The sequence below is a fragment of the Peromyscus californicus genome, unplaced genomic scaffold, assembly GCF_007827085.1.
Source record: "Peromyscus californicus insignis strain IS unplaced genomic scaffold, ASM782708v3 Scaffold_16__1_contigs__length_79575227, whole genome shotgun sequence".
Lineage (NCBI taxonomy): Eukaryota > Metazoa > Chordata > Mammalia > Rodentia > Cricetidae > Peromyscus > Peromyscus californicus.
The window spans coordinates 77,383,583-77,407,454 of NW_026294458.1; the positions used below are offsets into that span (position 1 = coordinate 77,383,583).

A 23,872-nucleotide genomic window follows, 5' to 3' on the forward strand; every position below is an offset into this window, starting at 1 on the left:
CTTGTGTGCCCCCAATAACTCAAAATTCCACATTAAAACAAAAACCCCCAGACCCCTCTCAAGAAATTGACTAATTTTATGGTAATCCGATGTGACTAGAAGATTAAAGAGTTTGATTAGTCTAAAGAAGGCCTGAGTGTTCAAAGTAAGATTTGTAATTAGAAAATCAACGACACAGAAGCTTGCGTTCGTTTTTCAGCCTCTTTCACCCTCTGCCCATCATTTTGTCCACCTGGAGAGATGTCCTCCGTTCCTTCGGTTCAAGAATCTACCTCACGCACTAAGGACAGTCTGTCCTTGTGTTCCAGATTAATGTGAGAACAGGAGGAGAATGAGATGTTCTGTCTGCAAAGCATCTTGGGGAATCTTTGTGAACATTTTCTCAGAATCCTCCAATCATTAAACCCCTGCCAACACGGGAAGCGGGCCAAGCTGTAATAATAGAGGATGGCCATTAGGTGGCAACAAAAGACAAGCCTCTTGGTCTAGTGTCGCAGCCCGAAGGGCCTGCTGCCTGCTAGTCCAGGGCAGGGATGAAATCCATGGTGTCTACCAACCAGAAGGAGGAAGAAAGCAGACTAAATTAAAAAACCTCCACACAAATTTGTGAGCTAACGAGCACATCATTTACAATGCTTTTATCTAAGATGATTTGTTTTGCACAAGATGTTGTGCAGGTCTAAAATGAATATTTGTGTGCATATGAATGTATTATATGTAGACACACACATATCATAAAACAATGAGCTTCATGATGGCATTTCCATACAAACGTATCATGCATTGTTTTTTGCTGCTGTTGACCCCTTATTGTAACTGGTTCCCATATGAATTCTCAAATATTTTTTTCTTTAAGTGTGTATGGGTGTGTTGCCTTCATGTATGACTGTACACCACATTGGTGCCTGGTGCCCAGCGAAGATAGAAGAGGGAGTCAGATCCCCTGAGACTGAAGTTACAGACAGTTATGCGCCACTATATAGGTGCTGGGAATCAGTTCTTGGTCATCTGGAAGAGCAGCCAATGCTCTTAACCACTGAGCCATCTCACCAGCCCCCCAACCTTTCCCAGTCCAGTTGTACCTGGGTATATCCTGTAGAAGGGGCACCCAGAGAACATTTAATGCTTAGTTGCCAGCTACTACTGGACAGTTGTCCCTGGTGGCAATTTTTAACAGAACAATTTCTGTTTTGGAGTAACTCAAGGTGAGATGTGTCTAAATCTTGGGGTATCTTTGGTTTTTCTCTGTGGGTCCTTGCCAAAATATTTGTCTAGGGGCCCTGACAACCCTAACAAGCTAGATTTGGGCTGCTACCCTCATAGCTAATGAGGGACAAAGGAGGGGCTGGAGACATGGCTCAGCCAGTTTGTGGGAGGACTCATCTCTAACAGGCCTGAGGGCCAGCCAGCCCAAACCAGTAATAAGATACTTTCTGAGAGCCAAACTGGGTCTGATGTGACTGGTGGGAGGACAGAGTGTGTGAGGGGAGAGATCAAGCCAGTACATTGCCAGGAGGTGGAACTGCCTCAACTCCCCTAGGTTGGACCAATTGATTTGAGATATGGTCCCTACCAGGTGACTGAGGAGACATCCATCCAGGGCAGGGGGCATTCTGGAGGTGTGGGTGCCTGTGATGGGAAGTGGGAGGTCAAATTCACAAAAACAAAAATGGTAACAAAACCATGACACAGATCACACACACACACTCACACACACACACATACAATATCTCATGTCATTTCTATACAAAATAGAGCAAAATGAGGAGGGGGGCAGCAGTGGGCACTCATTTCACAGTGTCCTGTGATGATGATTTCACATGCTCGCTGCTGCTGGCTGCTCAGTCTGGGAAGGAGCCAGTTCCCCACCCAGCAAAGGCAGGGGACAAGGTGGGAGGTGGGATCTGGGGTGGCAGGCAGCTGGAGGTAAGGGATGAGAGAGGAGGCCCTTATCTGGGAGGAGATACTTGCTCAGTTTCCTCAGGCCAAAGGTGCTGGGACTTATAGGTACATGGGACCCAGTTTTGGGGGAAATGGAGAAGATGAGGCACAGTCAGAAGGGCCTCAAGGGTCATGTGAGTTCCCTGGCCAGGCCTCAGCTTCCCCATTTGTAAGCCAAGGGTTGAGTTCGCTCCCACAGATCCTCATGCTCCTGTCTGTGGTCCCCGTTCATGTGTAACTGTAGCAAGATGATGCCTTGGGACAATGGAGAGGCCACTTCATGCCTCAGAGATGGGGAAGCTGGCAGAGATCAGCTCAGAGCACCTGGCACAAGCCTTATCCAGAACAGGAGGCTGAGGAGGAGCCACTTCTGCCATCCTTCCTGCCTCCACTCCAGAGACACTCCTTTCCAGCCCTGAAAACTGCGGCCCAGGCAGAGGCTGAGGCTCAGGCATGGGTGAGAGACCCTTCACTGTCTCTGAGCCCCACACCCCATCTCTGCTCCTTCTGTACTCTGAAGGAGGTGGCACTGTCCTCTGGGCATGTAACCTGCCTCCAAATAGAAATTGCACTGTTACCAGTTGGCCAATTCATACCAGGCAAGTTACTTTACCCTCTCAGAGCCCCATCTTTCTCTCCTGCATCACCGGCTAAGAACAGTCCTACCTCGTCACTGTGCTGTGAGGACAACCAGATGGTGCAGGTAGAGCACTCGGCAGTTGCAGTGTCTAAGGCTGCCTAATAAGCCCAGCTCCATCTTCATCAGACCCAGGGGCAGCTCAGGGTTGCAGCTGTCTTGTTGGGAGCAGCAGAGGCATCCAAACAGGGGTCCACGTGCTCAGGGAATATTCATAGCACAATAGAACAGGTGGGGACTTTAGAAATAGAGAGCCAGCCCTTTCGCTAGTGATCCACACTCAGAGACATGCCCCAGTGTCTCCATTTCTTTCTCCTGGGGGGCGGGAGGTGGTTGAAGCTTAACCAGGGTGACCTGGCATGGGAATGCGGCTGAGGTGTCATTTCTCATTACCACTGTGACAAAGCATAAAGGATCAGGGTGATGTGTCTGGTGGGCTCAAATGACCCTGCAGTTTCTGCCACATCCTTTCTAAGACTCTGACCTCCAAGGCATCCTCTAAAGCAACCTTCTGAAACAATAGCAAAAGCCTGATGAGGCTCAGAGTCCTTGAGGTCTAAGTTCTGAATCCAGCTGTCACCCAGCAACAACTTCAACGACAGACACTTGACCTAGCACTGGGGCTGATGTCATTGGCTGTTACTGGGCAACCAGGATCTCTGCAGGTCTGGATGAAGCCACTGGAACTATCTTCAGGGGGATGAGGATGTAGGTGCTGAGCTGTGTAGTTGCTCTCAAAATGGAAACAGAGATCTGCAGGCCAAATACAAGTCTTGGACACGCTTCCCTGGCATGGGCTGGAACCTCCCACTCCTACATCATGTCTCAGGCTGAATGGCCATGAGGAGCACAGACAGGGACAGAAGCTGGTGGGGGTAGAGGGGGGGCACCAGTGCCCACTGATTCAGCCAGCTTGCTACTGCTCCAGTACTTGGGAGAGGACCAGGAGGGTACTGCATCCTCAGTTATCTATTTGTCCTGGCTCTTTCCCTCACCCCTGAGGCTGGATGTCCCATAAAGATGTTCAAGTACCCTGTTGGAAAGCATTGTTCTTTCTCAAATGCCTCCCTGCAGAGGTATAAGCTGGGCTCAAAGACCCTCAAGGACAGACAGTATGGATCACAGGGAGGAGCACTGAGGAGGAAGTCAGAAGCCCTGGGCCTGACATGTTGTGCTGTGTGGTCCTGGACAAGTGCATTGCCCTCTCTCTGCTCTTCCCCATCTTCCACAAGCAAGAGCTTATGATGGGTGGCCTTTCTCAGCAATGACATTCTTCCATACTCCTGGGGTAGGTGGTAAAGACTCACAGACAGGAACCAGGAAGCCACTAGCTGAGACACTCTCAGAAAAGCAAGGGTGAAGGATCCAATGGGAGCTAATGCTTACGTGTATCTAGACTGCCTTGAACCTCGTCCTTGACCCTGACCCTTTGAATCAGCTGTGACCCTAACCCTTGCCTCACCCGATCTCATCTGCTATCCAGTTCCAGTGGATACCCAGTGCTTCTGTGCTAAGCCACTGGGCCTTCAGTGCTGTCCTTGCCTGCTCTGTCTACCAGGTATCATGGCTCATCTCATGTTCTAAATGTGGCATTCTCAGAAGTGACCAACACTATGGCCTCAGCTCACAAAGGAAGAAAGCCAGGCCCAGAAAGGGTAGGTTCTTACAGAAGGCCACACAGCAAGTCAGCAGCAGGTCTGACTATGAAACAAGAGTTCCTCTCTCTCACTCGGTGCTCTGCCCTCCCTCGGTATCCTCTGGACTTTCTAGGACCATGAAGAAGAAACTGATATGGTGGCTAAGCCACTGGTCTCTGGCAGGAAAATATCTCCTAGGTCACAGTGCCTCTGCTTTGGATGCTTTCAGGCTAGGCTAGAGTGACCCAGGTCCTGTCTTGGGCACACCGGTGAGTGGTCAACCATGCTGGTGGGAAAAGTTGCCAGTGGGTACAGGGGGTGATTAGAAACTTTTAGCCTCTGAGGTCTTTGTCCCTAGTTGTTAGGTGGAAGCTAGGGAGGGAACACCCTGGAAACTGAGGTGGGCCTTGAACTGAAATCAAACCAACATCCACAACATACAAAGAAACTGGTGTGAGGAGGGAGGGAGAGGGGGCAGTGGTAGCAATGGTCCTGTAACTTCTGTGGGCAACTGAGGAAGACAGATGAGGAGGGTCTGATCTTATACATCTCTGGCATCCCTTATAAGGTCTGATGTAGGCCTGAAGCTTAGGGGATGAGAGGGTCAAAGGCTGCCTATACCCACAACTCCTCAGGGAACGTTGTTGGAGTTAGCCCAAATTGGACAACATGCTTATTTTCAACAGGTCTCAGAAGTGGAAACCCTTGCTACCTTGTAGCTAGAGTTTTCTCTCCGGGTCCCACCAAGCCCTGGCAGTCCAACAGCCCATTTATAAAATAAACAAACAGACGCTTATATTATTCAAACTGTTTGGCCATCAACTCAGGCCTATCATTGTCTAGCTCTCACTCTTATATTCAGCCCATTTTTATTAATCTATACTTTGTCACGTGGCTCGTGGCTTACTGGTACCTTCCATCTTCCTTGTCCTGGTGGAGGCTGTAGTCTCTCTGACTCAGTCTTTCTGTTCCCAGAATTCTCTTTTCTGCTTGTCCCACCTATACTTCCTGGCTACTGGCCAATCAGTGTTTTATTTATTAACCAATCAGAGCAACACATTTGACATACAGAACATCTCACAGCACTACCTATTCCAGAATGGGAAATGAGGGAACTGTTCACACTTTTAGATGGCCCTACATGCCCCTCACAGAATGTCAAGCTCACTACTGAAGCAAAAAAAAAAAATGTTCTAAAAAAGGCTCTTACTATACTATCCACTGCCAACCAGCTGTGTTATTAGTCTGAATCACCCTTGTTAGCTATAATCCTGTGGACAACTGGAGGATTCCTGGGAGCACTCTGACAGTCTGGTCCATTAATGTGGATTCATCAGGCACACTCAGATTTACATAAAGTTACCTCTAAATTTGATCAGACATTTAAAATGGGACTAAAGGCATGCATGCTAGCTCAAAGGACTTATAGAAGAGAACCTGATAAGTTAATTTTCCCATTTTCCTTAAAAAACACACAGACTCTCTGGGCAGATTCCATTTCCTTTCAAGAGATGGTTTCTGGGTTTACTGGAACAATTGACAATCATTTACCAAAAAGTGAAATACTAGTGGAGCTTCCAACACTCCCAATAGAGATATCTTTTCACTCAGTACCATTGTCTCAGCCCATTCCTCATGTGACCATAGCCTTCTCAGATGCCAACAAGAATAAATATGGAATATTGATTCAGAGAAAGGGAGAAGAAGACAAAACATACACTATTCCAATCCTGGTTTTGTACAGCTGGGAGAAGTATTGGCACTTTCTAAAATCTTAGTGGAGTGTCAAAATGGGCCTGTTAACATCTTTTCTGATAGTCGATACACTGTATAGGCAACAAGAGTGTTGGCATTCTCAAGAGTTAAAGATGCTCTAAATCCAATAGCCAATACAATGCTCTTAATACAAGATGTATTGAATCATGGAAATAAACCCTGGTATTTATCACATATTTGCTCACATTCCAAACTACCAGGAATCCTGGCCAAGGGGAATGAGATAACTGATACAATCATCTTACCAGTGGCTGTAGATTTGTTAGAACAAGCTAGAACACTACACAAGCAATTTCATTTATCATCACAGAGACTGCACAAATTGCTCCCATAATTGCCAGTTTCTCAATGCAAACATCTATTTAGGGCCTGTACTACTTGTGCACCACTTGCCTCTTTAGGGCCCCTCCAAAGAGCAGGGGTAAATCCCCATAGCTTATTGCCCAACACTATATGGCAAATGAACATTACCCATTACACACCCTTTGGCAGTTTAAGATATGTACATGTAATAGTAGATAACTGCTTAGACTTTGGAGAGAAGACTGCTAATGTTATTAAGGCACTCAAGCCAGCAATGCTAGTCACAGGAGTTCCTTGGGCCATTAAGACTGACAATGGCCCTGTTTATGTATAACAGCAGTTTAATGATTTTGTGAGTTCATGGAAAATGTCCCATACCACAGGAATTCCATATAATCCACAGGGACAGGCCATTGTAGAGAGAACTAATAGAACCCTTAAAGAGCTCTTGAAAAAAATAATTTCCTCAGAAGCCAAGAGAGATCCCAACCTGGCCCTGGCAGAAGTTCTTTTTCACATTAATTTTCTCAGCTTTGATGACAAGAGATTAATCCCTGCTTGCAAACATTGGGCTTACCTGCCTTGGGACACATCATTGCCCTTAGTGCGTTGGAGGGATCCCATCACCCTTCAATGGCAAACCCCTGCTCTCCTATTAACCCGGGCACGAGGGTATGCTTGCATTTCCCCCTAGAATACTACCACCTGGATATGGATGCCCTCCAGAGATGTGCATCTAGCAACAGACCAAGAGACATTGGCCAAGGAAGAAGCTTCAGAGGGGTAATGTATGATTTGCTCTGCTACTGCGGCATTAGTAAATGTCATGTCATTACTGGCATGCAACCTTAGATATCAAGCAATTGCCTCACCCCATACAAAGGCGCTAATGCATTACAAGAAAGACTTTGGCAAATTTCATATAAATATGACTAGGATCCCATCCATGTCCTTGAGACTGAATTTTTGACTAATCCTTCTGTTCAAATGTCTTCTACAACAGGTTCACCAACAGAAGGTGCCACAAAGGTGACCCTACAGATTTTATTGGCTCTCAGACACCTAGAACAAAGTCCTCCTAGAGAGGTAATGCATGCATGGCTCACTGACATACAGAAGGCTACTTCTGCCTAAAGCCCACCACCCGGACAGCTCTCCAGAACTGATGCTCTTCAAGGGCTGGTAGTCAAAGATGGGTAAGAGCTTGTTTGGCAAGCCAACCTAAGCTAGGTACAATCCATTATGCTGAGTTCTCCTGAGGTGGGGTCAACAAGGTTAGGTCAATGTACCCTAGCTCCCACTGAGCAAGTCCCATAAAATAATAAAAAGGGGTGGATATGTGGGATGACTCATCTCTAACAGGCCTGAGGGCCACCTAGCCCAAACCAGTAATAAGATACTTTCTGAGAGCCAACCTGGGTCTGCCTAAGGGCCTTAGCAATAGCAGTTGAGACATGATCTGGAGATGACCCGGACCAATAAGAGGCAGCCATATCACACCAGCAGATGCATATTCATCAGAACTTCCCCCAGGGTAGGGTGAAGGGTATATAAGGATTGCCTCTTCCTGAATAAACTGAGCTTGTTGTTTCAACATTCTCCCAGAGTCTGTGTCATTGACTCTGTGCCTACTTGGCCCTTTCCCCCAAAGGGAACAATAGCACAGGACCCTGCCGCACCGGTTAAGAGCACTGGCTGTTCTTTCAGATGGCCCAGATTCAATTCCCAGCACCCACATGGTGCTCACAACTGTCTAACTCCACTCCCAGGGAGTTTGACACCCCTCTCTGGCCTCCACAGGCACTGGGCACACATAGACATGTCTGGTGCACAGACTTACATGTAGACAAAACACATACATACAGTAAAAAGGAATAAATCTAAGAAATAAAAGTAAGAGAAATGATAGTGAAAAGCAGAGAAAGGGAATTCACTTGAGGTGTTAGGATGCAGACCAGACAGCTGCACAGGCCATGGCTGCAGCTGCCTCCCTCTCTCCCTAGCAGCGTGTGAACCTGAAACTGCCTAGCAGATTCTCTAGGTGCCCAAATTTCTTGATTTCCCTAGGGAGCTTGCTGGACCTGATACATCAAAGAGCTATTGATGAAGCCTCCCAGCTCTGACCCCTGCTGAGGAATCAGAGCTGGCCTGGCTGCCAGCTCCAGTGAGACCCTATAAGGAAGGTTCCTGACTCAGCTGTATGATCCTGAACTCCTCAGAGTCCCTGTCTAATTGTTGTCTGGACATCTGCTCATGGCATTTATGACTACTCTAATGAACTTCTTACCCACAGCAATCTGCCTCAGTGACCTCCTTGAACCATTTCACTGCCATGAAGTTTAAGTTTAAACAGAGGTGAGTGCATGCACAGCTGAGCAGATCAGAGCCATTTTTGTTTCATGGATCTCTGAGGCATAGTAATTAAAACCTAAAATGTAACTTTGACTCTTACACTGTGACAAAGCCACTTAAGGAAAAACAGGCTTATTTATGCTAATGCTGTGGGAGTAGTCCATCACGGAGAAGGTTTGGTGATGACTCCAGCAACAGCTGTGACAGCTAGAGTGTGAGGCAGCTGACATATGTAGCTACAGGTAGGGATTGTGAAAGCAAGTTCCCAAGGAGGACCACTGTTGGCTTTTAGCGGCGCTCTTACCCTGCGAGGAAAAGTCATGAACAGGACGAAATCCACTAACAAGAGTTTTACTAAGATGAGGAGAGAGAGATAGATGTGCACAGGCCTGTGGAAAGACATGTCTGTGAAGGGGGCTGGGGAATCATGGTGCTGGTTTATAAAGGCTGAGCACACAGGCCCACATGGCTATTCCACGCATGCGCATAGATCACATGGCTGTGCTGTGCACTTTAAGCAACCACATAAAGCCACAGGGTCCTGGTCACACAAGAAGTTTGACCCAGAAATGACTGGGCGGAAATGACTAGGTGTCCCGCTGGGCATGTGCGACCATGCCCAACCGTGGGGGCATGTTGGGAATTTCTATCAGCCACAACTTCCACGGAACTTTCTGATGAGATCAGCAGTGATGTGGGAAGCTTGGGGTGCTGCGAGTCCAGAGATAAATAAATCATCTTGGTGCATCTCCCTCTGTACTGACCTAACGTCTTTGTGACCATTAGGTAATTCCTGTGGAAGGAAGGAACAGCTCTCCAGTTCCCAACCCACCAAAGGGCTCTTAGACTGCTTTTCCAGTAGCGTCTAAGGCCTGAGCAGCAGTTTGCTCACTTTGCTGTGATTGCTACCACAGGCCTTCGATGCTACTACACGGTGTTCTAAGCCCTTTGGTGGGCTGGGAACCGGAGATCTGTACCTTGATTTATGACTTTCTTTGTTCTGTTACTACAAAAAACTTCTTTAAATAGTGACCACATTGAAATATGGCATTTGAGATGACCTGAATCTGTGTTCCTGGGCTATGGCCACTCATATATGGCTCCAGAATAAACTCTCCCTTATCTCCTTTGAGGCGAGAGCTGTGTTTTTATGCTGGGACTTGCTTTCTCTTCATATTTCTAGTCAGTCCCAGACCCCAGATCATTGAAATGCGCTGTCTTTCCTCTTCAGTTAAACCTCCCAGGAAACATCCTCACAAACATGTCCAGAGATGTGTCTCCTAGGTGACTCCCAACCCAGTTGAGTTGACAGTTGGCTGCAACCACCCATTGTAAGGCTCCACACAGCACACCGTGCTTCTTTCTTAAGTAGTTCTGATTTCAAAAAGAATTTATGGCTATTAAATATGAAGTATTTGATTGGTCACTGTTAATTCTTACCTAATTGTATCAGTAATGAAAAAAAATTTGTTTTGTGTGTGTTGTGGGGTAAGGGGAAACCTTGAGTGTTTGAGGAAAGGGAGGGTATCTTTTTTCTTTCATTCCTTTATTTTATTTGTGTGAGTATTTTGCCTGCATGCATGTCTGTTTTTGTTGTTCACCATTCTGTCCCCCAGGCTGGCTGCTCCACCAGCTTCTAGGATTCTTCTGCTTCTGTATGCCGTCTTGCCTTAGGAGCACTGGGTTACAGATGTTTGTTACTACACTCGGCTTTATGTAGGTTCTAAGGATTTGAACTCAGGTCCTGAAGCTTGCATAGCAAGCCCTTTACTCACTGAACCGTCTCCCCAGCATTTTTATTTTACTGAAGCTACTTTTCATGTGATTCCCTGGGAGAGACGTGAAGTAGATACGATGCTGATGTCAGTGTGAAGGTGACCAAGCCACAGACACAGTGCTCACAAGTGCTGGAACTAGGGTGGATTACTCTGCAGTGTCAAAGAACGAACCCAACAGGAAGTGTGTGATGACAAACAAAAAAGCAGACTTGTCTTAGACAAGATCTCAAACCGGGAAGCACCCAATGAATTGTGGGGCTCAATCGAAAGCTCATATGGTGAGCAATTACAGATGGCTTTGCAGAGTCCTATTTTCATATATTGTGTGTGTATGGGTGTGTATGCACGTGTGTATATGCATGTGTGTGCGTGTGTATGTGTGGTTGCTTGCTTGTGTCTGGGTACACATGTGTTTAGAGATATCTGCATATGTGTGCACATGGGGTGGGCTTGTGAAGGCTGGAGCTTGATGTTGGATGTTTTCCTTGCTTGCTCTCCACCTTATATATTGAGGCAGAATCTCTCACTCGAACCCAGAGTTTACCAATTTGGCTAATCTGGCTACCCAGTTTGCCCCCAGGATCCAGTCTCTACCTTCTGAGTGTTGTGTTTATAGGTGAGCCACCCACCACACCTGACTGGTATTTACCTGGGTGCTGGGGATCCAAACTCCAGTCCTCATGCTTATGAGGCCAGCACTTTATACACTGAGCACCCCCCAGTCCCCTTTCATATATCTTCCCTCTGACAAATCATTGTTGTGTATGTGACGCCAACAACTCCCCGCAGAAGCTAATTAAGTAGCCCGCAGTTCAATTTGAATTTTATTTTATTTTTTTCCTGAAGATTTCGTGTCAAGGTTTAGGGACCCACTGTGAAGGGCAAGCCTGGTAACCATGGTAACACCACTGCCATCCACAAAGTAGCTCCCAGAACTCAAGGCTCTCTGGCTGGGGGGTTAATTCCCACAACAAAGGGTTTTCTGTTCCAGTGGGCACAGGAAGGCTCCTGTTTGTGATGGTGGCCCGGACAAGCCTTCAGGCTGATGACTCCGGAGCGAGGAACGTAAACCATAGCTTCACACCCTTCCTTCTTTCACGAACAGGTAAGTGAAAATGCTAGCCAGCAAGAGCATGTTCCCGAGGGACTCGGGCGTCTTCTCAGCAGTCCCAAACTCTCTCTCACCGAGGTGCACACAGCACCTCAGCTCCGTAGAGGGTCTCCAGAGGGTCACAAAGCCAGCCTCTTTTCAGAGCGTGCCTTAAAACAACCCGAGGACCAGGAGTAGTCCCACTGGCTGCTTCGCTGTCTGCTTCTCACAGACATAAAAGTGGGTTCCGAGGCCGTCCTCGGCAGCTGCGTCACCGAGGGTGTTAAATGTCCTCTGATAGCCACCCGCACGCTCCAAACTCAGGACAGAGCACATCCCCAGTTCAGCCTAAGACGTAGCATTTTCTCAGAAAAGGAGGAGAGCATGATTTGAGGAATTCAGTGATGTGCAATGTGTCTGAATTCCGTTTTGTTTTGCTCCATGACAGTAGTTGCAACAGAGGTGATGGTACTCGGAGCAGAGGTCCTGCAGTTAGGTTCTCTTTGACCCCCTTACGTCTACTTGTTACGTTATTTATTGTTTACCTGGTGTTCATTCTCTTGGTTTGCTTATTCTGCATGTGTTCAACCATGTTTTGGAGGAAGGAGTCCACTCTCTGTTTTTAAAATGGAAATGACAGTGGTCTTAGGAAGTGAGAATTGGATCATGCACAGAGCAGTGACACAGGTCTCTGTTTATGGACACAGGATTGTTACTGCTGGTCAGCGGTGGGGGGGTCTGGATGTTTCTAAAGAGGATTCAAGACTGCGAAGTAGCAAGAATGCCTAATTCAAAGCAAAGTGGTAATACAGGTCAGGAAGAAATGTGTTTTATGATTATCGCTTGAGGCTTTCTTTTATGGGCATCAGAGGAGGAGTTTGGTTGCCAAGGGCATGGCACAGGTGGTTCAGTTTTGATTGGCAGGCTTGGATTATGTGAGCCTTTGATTCCTTCTCAAGATACCTCTGACTTTAATCTTATGTGCATCAACTTTTGCATAGGCATAAGACCGTAAAGAGGAAACTCCCCTAACAGTTCACCCAGAGAATACCCCAAACCATTCTAGGCCACATTGGCCCATTTTCTGTGGTTCTGGTGGATGGGAGGTAGGAGTCTATTTCAGGGTGTGTTTGATTAGAAATGAAGCAGGTACACACACAGCTGAGTGCAGGTGGAGGCTGTAGGTTGTTCACAGGTTGCTAGTAGTATTGTTGGGACAGGACTATGTGTGGTACGTGGAGTTAAGGGTCCCAGGCTGCCAAGCGCATTATTGGAAGAGGGGCATAGGAGTTCTTTGAAGGACAGAGACTTACTCAGACCTTTCTCTGGAGGTTTTTAGGCCCCAGGGACATCTTGTGGCCATTAACATACTATTTGGGGAAGTGAAGATAAAGTTAGAGCAACTAGTGAGCTGACTGGTGAGGGGTGAGTCCGAGGTGAGTACGCAGTCATTGCTTACCCTCGGTAGCTAAGGAAAGCGATTGCTTCTCAATAAGGCATAGCTTCATAAACTTGCTATTGTTTTTAAAGTATTTAGTTTGCTCTGAATAAACTATGTATTTAATCTGACCTTGAACATATGATTTTTGTTTTTTGTTTTTTTGAGACAGGGTTTCTCTGTGTAGCCCTGTCTGTCCTGAAACTCATTCTGTAGACCAGGCTGGCCTTGAACTCAGAGATCCACCTACCTCTGTCTCCTGAGCACTAGGATTAAAGGTGTGAACCGCTACTGCCTGGCTTGATATTTTATTTTTTAGAAAAGATTACACACTGTAAAGTTTATTTATTTTTATGTGTATGGGTATTTTACATAAACACATGTCTGTGTACCATGTACCCATGGATGCCAGAAGAGGGCCTTGGATTCCCTGGTGCTGGAGCTACAGACTGGTGTGAGTCATGATGTGGGTGCTAGGAATCAAACCTAGGTCTTCTGGAGGAGCAGCCATTGAGAGTCTTCTACCAATGAGCCATTTCTACAGACCACTGCTGAGGCTTTTGTCTTTTCCTTCCAAGTGCTGGGATTGCAGAGCTGTAGGAACACACCTGGGCTCTCCATCAGGTACATTTTTTAAAAAATATTTATTTATTTATTATGTATAGAGTGTTCTGCCTGCATGTATGCTTGGGTGCCAGAAGAGGGCACCAGATCTCATTACAGATGGTTGTGAGCCACCATGTGGTTGTTGGGAATTGAACCCATGTCCTCTACAAGAGCAACCAATGCTCTTAACTGCTGAGCCATCTCTCCAGTCCCATCAGGTACATTCTTTTTTTTTTTTTTTTTTTTTTTTGGGTTTTTCGAGACAGGGTTTCTCTGTGTAGCTTTGCGCCTTTCCTGGAACTCACTTGGTAGCCCAGGCTGGCCTCGAACTCACAGAGATCCGCCTGGCTCTGCCTCCCGAGTGCTGGGATTAAAGGCGTGCGCCACCACCGCCCGGCTTCCCATCAGGTACATTCTTAAACAGGATTCCAACAGTTTGAACAGGGTCAATCTGTACATTTTAAATACATGTAGACAAATCTCCCCCAGACCCTGTCCCTAAACCATATGCATTGATGAGCAAGGGTCTGTTTCTGAATCTATACTTGAAATTTTTGCCAACATTGAAAATAACTCATATTTAAAATTTTACCTTGGTGGCTTTACTTATGAATCAGTTTAGAAATATATGTTTAACTGTTTGGCTGTCTCTTCTTTGTTGTTGGGGTATGTGCATGCCACATATGTATGCATGTGTTGGGGTCCACCTAGGTTTCCTAGTGGCTGTACCCAGAAGGACTGCATAAGAGGATGATTGGACCACTGGACTGGGTACCAGGTGATTGGAAGGGTCTACACTTGGCTGTATTTAGTAAAGGGGAGGTCTTTTGCACCTCCCCATGGCATTGTTATAAAAAGCCTTTTTGAATAATGTTCTGAGCCAATGGGTAAGGATCCAGGCCTACCTGAGGCTATACTGTGTTTCTATCTGTTTCTATCCCCTCTATATTTCTATCTAAGTCTTTAATCCCTCATTCTTCAAGAGTCCCTGGGGGGAAATAAATGTGGGAGCTGGTTTTCCACAGATGGTGCTGCTGAACAGGGACCCAGGGACTTGGCAAAAGGGTGATGGGGGCATTGTGGGTATAAGGTATTTTATTCTCAGGTGTGAAGGTTAGGCAATGAAATGCCAAAGTTGAAAAGCAAGACTGCAGTGTAGATTTCTCTCTATCTATGTTTCTTTCTCTCTTAAAATTCTATCTATAGCCAGGTGGTGGTGGCACATACCTTTAAGCCCAGCACTCAGGAGGCAGAGCCAGGTGGATCTCTGTGAGTTCGAGGCTAGCTTGATCTACAGAGCGAGATCCAGGACAGGCACCAAAACTACACAGAGAAACCCTGTCTCGAAAAGAAAAAAAATATATTTATAAAAATTAAGAAAAAAAGTAAGGTAGAACGTAAGAATACAGTGTAAAAAATTTAGAGAAAGGTAGATTAAGAATATTGGGTAATAGAGTTTCCTTATGAATAAAAGTTTGTAAAACAGATCTATAGAGTTTCCTTTTGAATATAACTTTTTAAGAAGTATAAGTAAGTAAGCTTGTAAAAAAATGTAATTATGTAAAATGATAATAGTTCAGAGATCTCTTCTAGATGTTAAGGTTTATAAAGTAGTCCTATAGAATGTAAGTTTAAATAAGAAGTGTAAGTACGGGCTGGAGCGATGGCTCAGAGGTTAAGAGCACTGGCTGTTCTTCCAGAGGTCCTGAGTTCAATTCCCAGCAACCACATGGTGGCTCACAACCATCTGTAATGAGATCTGGCTCCCTCTTCTGGCCTGAAGGGATGTATGTAAGCAGAACACTGTATACATAATAAATAAATAAATTAAAAAAAAAAAAAGAAGAAGTGTAAGTACATATAGTAAAGTAAGTCATAAATTTAGTTTGAGAAATGTAGGTTTAGATATATTAGGGTAGAATAAGCTTTAGGCATAAGGATATTGTGTAGACTTAAGTAAGACTTAGGTATAATAGAAATTTAGAGTACAGTAGGTCCCCCCCACCCCCCAAGTACAAGCGGAACATGGGACACAGAAAGCAGCACCAGTCAGCTCTTGTGGAGCTAATACATCTTTCCCTGAGGCAAAGGTTCTTTGGGAAAGACTGCCAAAAAAATGCTACTGTAACTGAAAGTGACTCTGGCCTCAGAATGAAAGTTGCAGAGATGCTTGTTTCAACTAGAATTGTTATTTTCAAAAGAGTTTTGGTCATGAGAAATGGTTCTTCATATTTGGAAGACTGGTACCAGAATTTATTCTTTTGAACTTTTTGGTCTTAAGAAATGAGATAGACAGGAGTGATTTCATGGCAATGGACAATTTTGAATTTACTTATGCATATAGACTATCAACGGTAATGACTTATGAACTGTCATTTTATTGAATTGTTTGTGTTAAAAATGGAACTGTTTAAATAGAGAAATTTGTTTTTTCTACCTAGGCTCAAGATGCTTTATTAACTGTGGTGGTTCACAAATTGCTTTGTGTTAAAAATGGAACTGTTTAAATGGAGAAGTTTGGTTTTTTTTCTAACTTGGCTCGAGATTTAGTTTAAAAAATTATAAAGAAAAGGGGGAGTTAATATTCCTTAGTCTACTTAATTTAAAAAATATTTTCTTGTTATTGGGGTGGATTAATGTTATGCTTGTATAGTTCTATTAGGAAATTGCTTTTGGATGTTTTGCTAAAGTTTTAATAGTTCTATTAAGAGTTTGCTTTTGATGTAAGTTTGAGAGAATTGTGATTATGTACAGTAATATTTATTTTAGAGTTATGTTAATGTTAATGATGAAGCTAAGGGAGTCTAAGTTTGATGCAGTTGCATCAAGAGTTTTTAATTTAAAAAGGGTTTGGTGAAGCTAAGATGGCTATAGTCATCTTAGACCAATTGCAAAAATGGTACTCCACCTCTATCATCCTCTACTCCTTCACTGGGAGGTGTGACAGCTATGGAGATTGCTGTGAGCTCTTAGTGGGGAGCCCTTTTAAAATATTAATAAGGGGGGCCTGTTGGAGCCCACCTAGGTTTCCTAGTGGCTTTACCCAGCAGGACTGCATAAGAGGATGATTGGACCATGGGCCTGGGTACCAGGTAATTGGAAGGGTCTACACTTGGTTGTATCTAGCAGGGGGAGGTCTTTTGCACCTCCCCATGGCATTGTTATAAAAAGCCCTTTTGAATAATGTTCTGGGCCGATGGGTAAGGATCCAGGCCTACCTGTTTCTCTCCTATCGGGGACTAAGGGGGTCCAGCCCCTTGATAGTCCCCTCCCAGGGTCCGGGAAGAATCTACAACCAGCTGATAATTAATCTTTGATAAAATGAAATGAATCTATGTACATGAAACTCCTTAGTTCATACACTTTATTATTCCATGATAGTTCTCTCTCTACATAGCTTCTATTCTGCTCTCATGTCTAGCTCCTTTCTTGCCTGATTTCTCTATATTTATCTACTGTCCCCTCTAGATTCTATCTTAATTCCTTCATCTTAGTTCTGCCCCATCTAGGTTCTCATCCATCTAGTTCTTTCCCATATCATCTCCTCTCCCGTCTCCTTCTCTCTCGTCTTGTTCTTCCTCATCTTGTTCTTCCCCATCTGGCTCTTCCTCGTCTTCCATCTTGTTCTTCTAGTTCTCTCTTCTAGCCCTTCAATCTAGTTCTTCCCCATCTCAGTTTCTTCCTCTCAAGTTCTTACCCATCTAGTTCTTCCATCCTCTTTTCTCTTCTCCGTCCTCCAGTGCCCTGGGAGTCCTGGTATATATACACTTACAAGCAGTGTTCCCTTGGCAGTGCAAAAATAGGCTTCCAGGGTCAAACAGAAGGGTGATAAGAATCACATAGGGAGGCAATAACCGTTAATTATCATTTGCAACCCCAAAGGAAGTGACCAATGGGGAAATGAATTAACTAAAGGCTAAATTCAGGTAATATCTAGGAAGAGGGATCTTATGTGCTCAACTATAATCTTAAATGTGATTGGTAGAAAATGTTAAGACTCTATAAGTTGCTAGGTCAATGGGAGAAAATAAAACTGTTTTCTTTTTTCCTGTGGCTTCTATCTGTCCAAACTATCTGCCGTTTTTCTGCAGGGTGGGGGAAAGTGTGCTCAGTCGCTAGGCAACCTGTGTATAGCTAGATGCCTCTGGTGATAGTTAAAGGGAGATCTGGAACTGGAGGTAAGGTTTGGGAAAGGAGGAAGTAAGGCTTAATTGGCACATCCGCCAGGCCTTCTCAAACAGGTAGCCTGGATGGTTAAGTCTGTTCTTAGAGAATACAGAGGTATCTCTGATAAAGTATTCTCCTCCATCTGGGGATGGACCTGGCTGGATGCTGCAAATGATGATAATTACAGGGAGGCTTGAACTGGGGTTCTGACTGAGCATAGCTGTCAGTGCAGAAGGTTATCTAAATATTCCTAGAAGTAGTTAGGTAAGGAGTTAGCGGTCTATAAAGTTAGTAAGGCTGTAAGAAAGGAGGGTCCGAGCTGAATTGTGTAAAGCTATTACTTAACGTCCACCTGACCTAGGTGGTGTCTCCTTGTGGAATTTACCTTAAATCAGGAGACTTGCATATGGACTGTTATTACTGCTAGTCCTTGAAAGTGGCCAAGGGAGATATCTGATTCCAGAGAAAGCCTTTCCTGAGGCTGTTCTCCAAATACCTGGAATGTGTATGTCCAGAGAGTGATCAGTCCACACTGTTAGCCCTTCTTGGGGAAAAGTCAATTGGGAAAACTATGAAGGCACACATGACTTTCATAACAGAATACAGCTGATATATAACAAGCCAAGTAACACCAAAAACTCCTTGGGATTTGGCTTCCTCTGGAGGAATTCCCTGATTCCTCCAGGTAGTGACTTTGCCATAACCAGCTGAGTTCTTATAATGTATTCCTGTGGCCCGCAGCACTCTCCCCTCTATATTTCTATCTAAGTCTCTAATCCCTCATTCTTCAAGAGTCCCTGGGGGAAATAAATGTGGGAGCTGGTCTCTCACATGCATGTACGCATGCACCTGTGTGGAACCTGCGTGTATGTGTGTGCATGGGAGTGTGTGGAAGCCAGAGGCTGTTGCCAAAATGTCTTCTTCAGTATTAACTGAAGAATCATCCCTACCTTCTTTCTTTTTTTCCCAATGTATGTCTTTTTTTTGTTGTTCTTTTGTTTTTAATAATCCATTTATTTTTATTTTATTTGCATTGGTGTTTTGCCTAAATGTGGAGTTACAGACAGTTGTTAGCCTCCTTGTGGGTGCTGGGAATTGGATCTGGGTCCTCTGGAAGAGCAGTCAGTGCTTCCAACTACTGAACCATCTCTCCTCTTTGAAGCGGGGTCTCTCACTGAGCCTGAGCTCACTGTTTCAGCTAGCCTGGCTGGTCAGTGAACCCCTGGGGTTGTCTGCCTCTGCCCTAGCGCTGGGGTTACAGATGCCTGGTGCCATGCCAGGCTCTTATGTGGGTCTGGGGCTCTGGTTCTTGAGCAGCAGCACTTAGCCAGCTGTGAGCTGCCTTTTACAACTTTAATTTCTTCCTCCATTAGTGGCTGGGTCCTTGATCCTGAAATGTTCTTCGAATAGTGAAAACAAAACAAAGCAAAACTCTTATCTACCATTGCCTGAATATTCGAACAATTTTAATCATCCCTTATTGTTATGTTCTCTGTCTGTCCTATTTAGCTTTATCAACTTGGCTCAGCCTAGAGTCATCTGAGAAGAAAGCCTTGATTGAGAAATTTCCTAGATCAGATTGGCCTGTGTGCATGTCTGTGTGGGGTGGTGGTCTTGATTATTAGTTGATACAGGAGTGCCTAGGCCACTGTGGGCGGTGCTGGCTGTAGGCAGGTGGTCCTGGGTTGTAGGAGAAAGCTAACTAAGCGTGAACCAATCAGTAAGCGAGCCAGCCAGCAGCGCTCCTCCCCGGTTCCTGCCCTGAACTCCTGCCTGACTTCTCTCAAGGATGGGTTGTCACTTGGAAGTCAAAGTAAGCAGAGCAAACCTCTCCCCAAGATGCTTTAGGTCAGAGTGTTTACCACAGCAACAGAAAGGAAACTGGGACACAGGACACCCCAAGAGAGCTCCTCCCACTGTTTTTGAGGCAAGGTTTGACTCTCTAGCTCAGGCTGGCCTCCAACTCATGACAATCCTCCTGCGTTAGCCTCCCACATACTGGGATTACAGGCTTGAGCCAACACGCGTGGCTCTGACTTTGATTAATATGTTTTTTTTTTTTTTTTTTTTTTTTTTTTTTTTTTTTTTTTGGTTTTTCGAGACAGGGTTTCTCTGTGTAGCTTTGCGCCTCTCCTGGAACTCACTTGGTAGCCCAGGCTGGCCTCGAACTCACAGAGATCCGCCTGGCTCTGCCTCCCGAGTGCTGGGATTAAAGGCGTGCGCCACCACCGCCCGGCGATTAATATGTTTTGTTTTCCCTCTTACAGAAGTTACAAAGGATTTTAAAATTAAATCACCATTTCCTTTATAGTTTGTCTTTAATCTGCGGGGCATCCTATCCTGGGGCAAACCTTGTTTGGTGGTAACAGTTGAACCATTAAAGAACAATGCCTCTGCCCTTACTTTATGCCCCTCTAACATTTCAGAAAACCTAAAATACTTACGCCCTGCCATTCTGAATGCTGCTCCCTAGAGCTTCCCCTCAATGCTGAGCTGCTGAATGCCTCTGTGGCATCAGCTCCTAAACAGGTGTCCGATATGTTGAGTGGCACTTCATCTGGTCAGCTACAGGGCAGGTGCTCCTGGATCTGGACACTGAATGTTGGCAGCCAGTCTCTCCAGTGACAATCACTAGGACAGCTGCAGAGGGACAGCTTCTGCCTGCCTTTCCTTCCCCCCTTAGCCCTTAGGGCAGCCCTGGGGTGGGGCGGGGGCATAGGGATGAGTGAGGGGATGGACTCCAATGCTGAACACTTGCTGTGTGTGGACAAACATCTGTGCATCCTAGGTAGGATACCAATGTCAGATGGAAGTCCAAGTCTACCTCGGTGAACCAATGAGTTCATTGGTTTTGCTTACAGGAGAGCGGATGAGGAGTTACTCACCCGTGTGTGACCTCCCCAAACAGCTGCATCACTGCAAATGTCCCACCCCCAGCATGGAAGATAACCTCACGAAACTGCAAAGACGAGTCTCTCCTTCAGGTAACTTCTGTTTATGCTGTCAACTCCCGAGACCACGTGGAGCTGGGGCAGGGTTGTGCAGATGTGGGAGGGGGACAGGAGGGACAGAGTAGGGGAAATCTCAGATAAGGGTCTAGTGACCCTGTCTATTCCCTCCTCTGATGAGAGCCCATCAACAGGCCTGATCTTTCAAGACTTTCAAGCAAGTACTCACAGCTGCTCTTATTGGAAAGTGGTCATTGTTGGTTAAGCGGTGGCGCTCGTGGCTGGTCTCTGCCCGCAGTGGCCATGCCGATGGAGGAGAGTGCTGGATGTATCAGTGACGGGAAGAGTCATGAGCCATGGTTACCTTTCTAGAGCTTTACTGGGGGAGAGAGAGAGAGAGAGAGAGAGAGAGAGAGAGAGAGAGAGAGAGAGAGAGAGAGAGACTGGGCGGAGGAGGGAGAATATGGAAGGAGAGGCGATACGGAAAAGAGAGCACAGAGAGGGCACACCTGCTTTTTAGGCTGAGACACCATCGCAGGCTGGTGACGTAACTAAGGTCAGAACCCTTACACCCCAGACTTTCACTTATTATAAAAAAAAGCAGGTAGATGGGAATAGGGGTGTCGTTTCTCTCAAAAGCTGCTTCCAGCTGACTATTGGACATCGGTTGGCTCTTGGGGGAATGGAGAATGAGAGTCTTCCAAGGTAGAAAGGCATTGTGGGATGCTGTCTGTCATCTGTTGTTCTGGAGACATGTATCCCTCTTGGCTGTGGCTGGGAACTTTCTGTCTGACAAGATGCTGGTGACATAGAAAAAAGCTTAGAGAGAAAAGAATCATTATTATTTTATGTTGGTTGATCCGGCCTGTCCAGATGGATTTTGAAACATGTTAAGCTTTATCAGAGACAGATTATTTAAGGCACCTGTTTCCTTTACTAGTTTGGCATCCAGGAGACAGGTGATCAATTGTTAAAAGCATCTCACAGTAATAGATGTTTACATTAAAGTCTTTTTTGTAGCGCCCAGAAGCTTTTGGGTCTGGAGGTGTAAATACCTTTTAGCTGTTACTGTTTTTTTCACTTGATGATCTCTGGACTCCTGTTCTGGGGTGGTCCTGTATCATTAGCTGAGCAGTGAGTTAGAATAGGGAACTGGGAAGAGAAAAGCTTGTGGTGTATGAGAATTTTTTATTTTGGAATTAGGGACAAGGCAAAGATCAGGGCCCTGTCTGTATGCACTTGAAAAACACAGTCAGTAGATCTGGAGTGATACAACGAGCTCTTATCTTAGCTGGAAATCTTTTTCCATTAAGTAACTCTGAAAGTGTAATTAAATCTGGTGAGGTGGGTAAGGCTGTCCTCTGTACCTGACAATAGAGAAAGGAGAGGTGACATCCCCAAACTCTCAGGACCAAGTCAGTGGCTCTGGTGTCCAGAAGGAAAGAAACGGGTCACTTCCCTGCTGCGTTCTGGGTTCCCTGCCATGTCTGTAGCCAAGCCTAGGTCTGCTGGAGGTCCTAGCTTGATGTACCCACGTGTCTTGGCACCTGGGGGCAGTCAGCTGACTGGTTGTCTTTCTAGGCAGCACTTTTAACAAGGCTGTTGATGGCCTGGCAGGGCATTCACTAGCCCATGGCCTTTTTCCCCACTTAAAACAGGGACCCAACAGCTTTTGGGAGTCAGCAAGTGCCAGCACTTGGCAATTTTGTTTTCGGGCTTTTATTTCTTCCCTGGCACACCTTAAATGCCACAGATGACTCTTCTGTCTGTGGGATCAGGAGCCTTGCTCTCCAGAGGCTTAAGTTTTAGTTGGGGAGGTTTGGGGAACAAGAGATGGATTTTACTCTGTGTCCTGAATTTTTTTTTTCCCTGATAATTGTTGATTTAAGGACAGCTTTTGGAAGATCTGCCAGTAGGCAGACTATAAACCGGTTCTTTTGGAACAGTTGTCTGAGGCTATAAGCTGATTTTTGGCTTAAGAGCCATCCTGACTACTGTAAACTTATTTGTATGGATCTTAGCCACTTTCAGATCCGTCTGTGTCTCCCAAGGCAGTTTGAGAATGAGTGGGTGGAATTAAGGTGAGTTAGGGTGAGAGTTGTACAATCTGCCCAAGCCCGTCCATTTGAGCCCACCCACTGCCAGTGGAAGTCAGACAGAAAAGGTTGCACGTGGCAGAGACAGAAATGGGGAGGGAGAAGGGTTGAGAGCTTTAGCAGAAAGCTTGGGGATAAAGTAACTCTTTTATTTGCGTGTTTGCTGGCAGAAGTTTCTGTGAAGCTATTATGCAGCCAGATTTACCAGTACCTGCCCCTGTCCGCCAAGATAAGTGGTAAATGTATCCGCCCCTTTGTCTCATGGATGTAGCCTAGAGAAAAATAAAAAATTAAAATAACAAACCAGGCCGGGCGGTGGTGGCGCACGCCTTTAATCCCAGCACTCGGGAGGCAGAGCCAGGCGGATCTCTGTGAGTTTGAGGCCAGCCTGGTCTCCAAAGCGAGTTCCAGGAAAGGCGCAAAGCTACACAGAGAAACCCTGTCTCGAAAAACCAAAAAAAAAAAAAAAAAAAAAAAAAAAAAAATAACAAACCAGGATCAGACTCCAATCTCGGGCGTCCCCAAGGAGTGGAGAGAGATCTATGAATCAGCTCAAGTTCGTCATCCTCTTTGTCAAGGGATGGGAAAGGCTGCAGCTGAGCTGCCGTTGGTCCACCGTTGGACCCGAGACAGCATTGACCCCCTCGTCAGGAGTGAAAATGCGTCTGCTGTTGTCAGTGCAGTCCGAGGACAACCCTCGGGGTGTCCGTTGAAAAGAATATAGCTCAGACTACAGCCATGAGAACAGCAGACTCACTGTGGTGAAGAATCATGGCGGTATCAGTAGTGGTAGCTGTGTGTGGGTCCAGCGGAGGTGAGGGACGCATGCGCCCTCGTGGTCTCACGGTCTTGCTGGATGGGGGAGGAGGCGGCAAGTGGCAGCCAGTGGTCACAGAGGTCCTTGGTGGTCTATCCGAGTCACGACACCAAATGTTGGTTAAGTGGTGGTGCTCGCGGCAGCCATGCCGACGGAGGAGAGTGCTGGATGTATCGGTGATGGAAGAGTCATGAGCCATGGTTACCTTTCTAGAGCTTTTATTGGGACAGAAAGAGATAGATAGATAGAGAGAGACCCCGTGAGGAGGAGGGAGAATATGCAAGGA

At 45.8% G+C, this 23,872-nt stretch overlaps 2 protein-coding genes across 5 annotated transcripts in view; one reads left to right on the forward strand and one right to left on the reverse strand.

Moving 5' to 3' along the window:
- Nucleotides 1–23,785, reverse strand: part of Lca5l (lebercilin LCA5 like) — a 25,315-nt gene extending 1,530 nt beyond the window's left edge. The window contains exon 1 of the mRNA XM_052739720.1: nt 23,527–23,785. Coding sequence (XP_052595680.1) covers nt 23,527–23,785 — 259 coding nt within the window. The remainder of the gene's footprint in view (nt 1–23,526) is intronic.
- Nucleotides 11,394–23,872, forward strand: part of B3galt5 (beta-1,3-galactosyltransferase 5) — a 105,039-nt gene continuing 92,560 nt past the window's right edge. Inside the window, exons 1-2 of one of the 4 annotated variants that reach the window (XM_052741316.1) lie at nt 11,394–11,529; nt 20,587–20,709. The gene's annotated coding sequence lies outside the window, so the exon portion shown is untranslated. The remainder of the gene's footprint in view (nt 11,530–20,586; nt 20,710–23,872) is intronic. The other 3 variants (XM_052741310.1, XM_052741317.1, XM_052741311.1) reach the window with 3 other exon arrangements.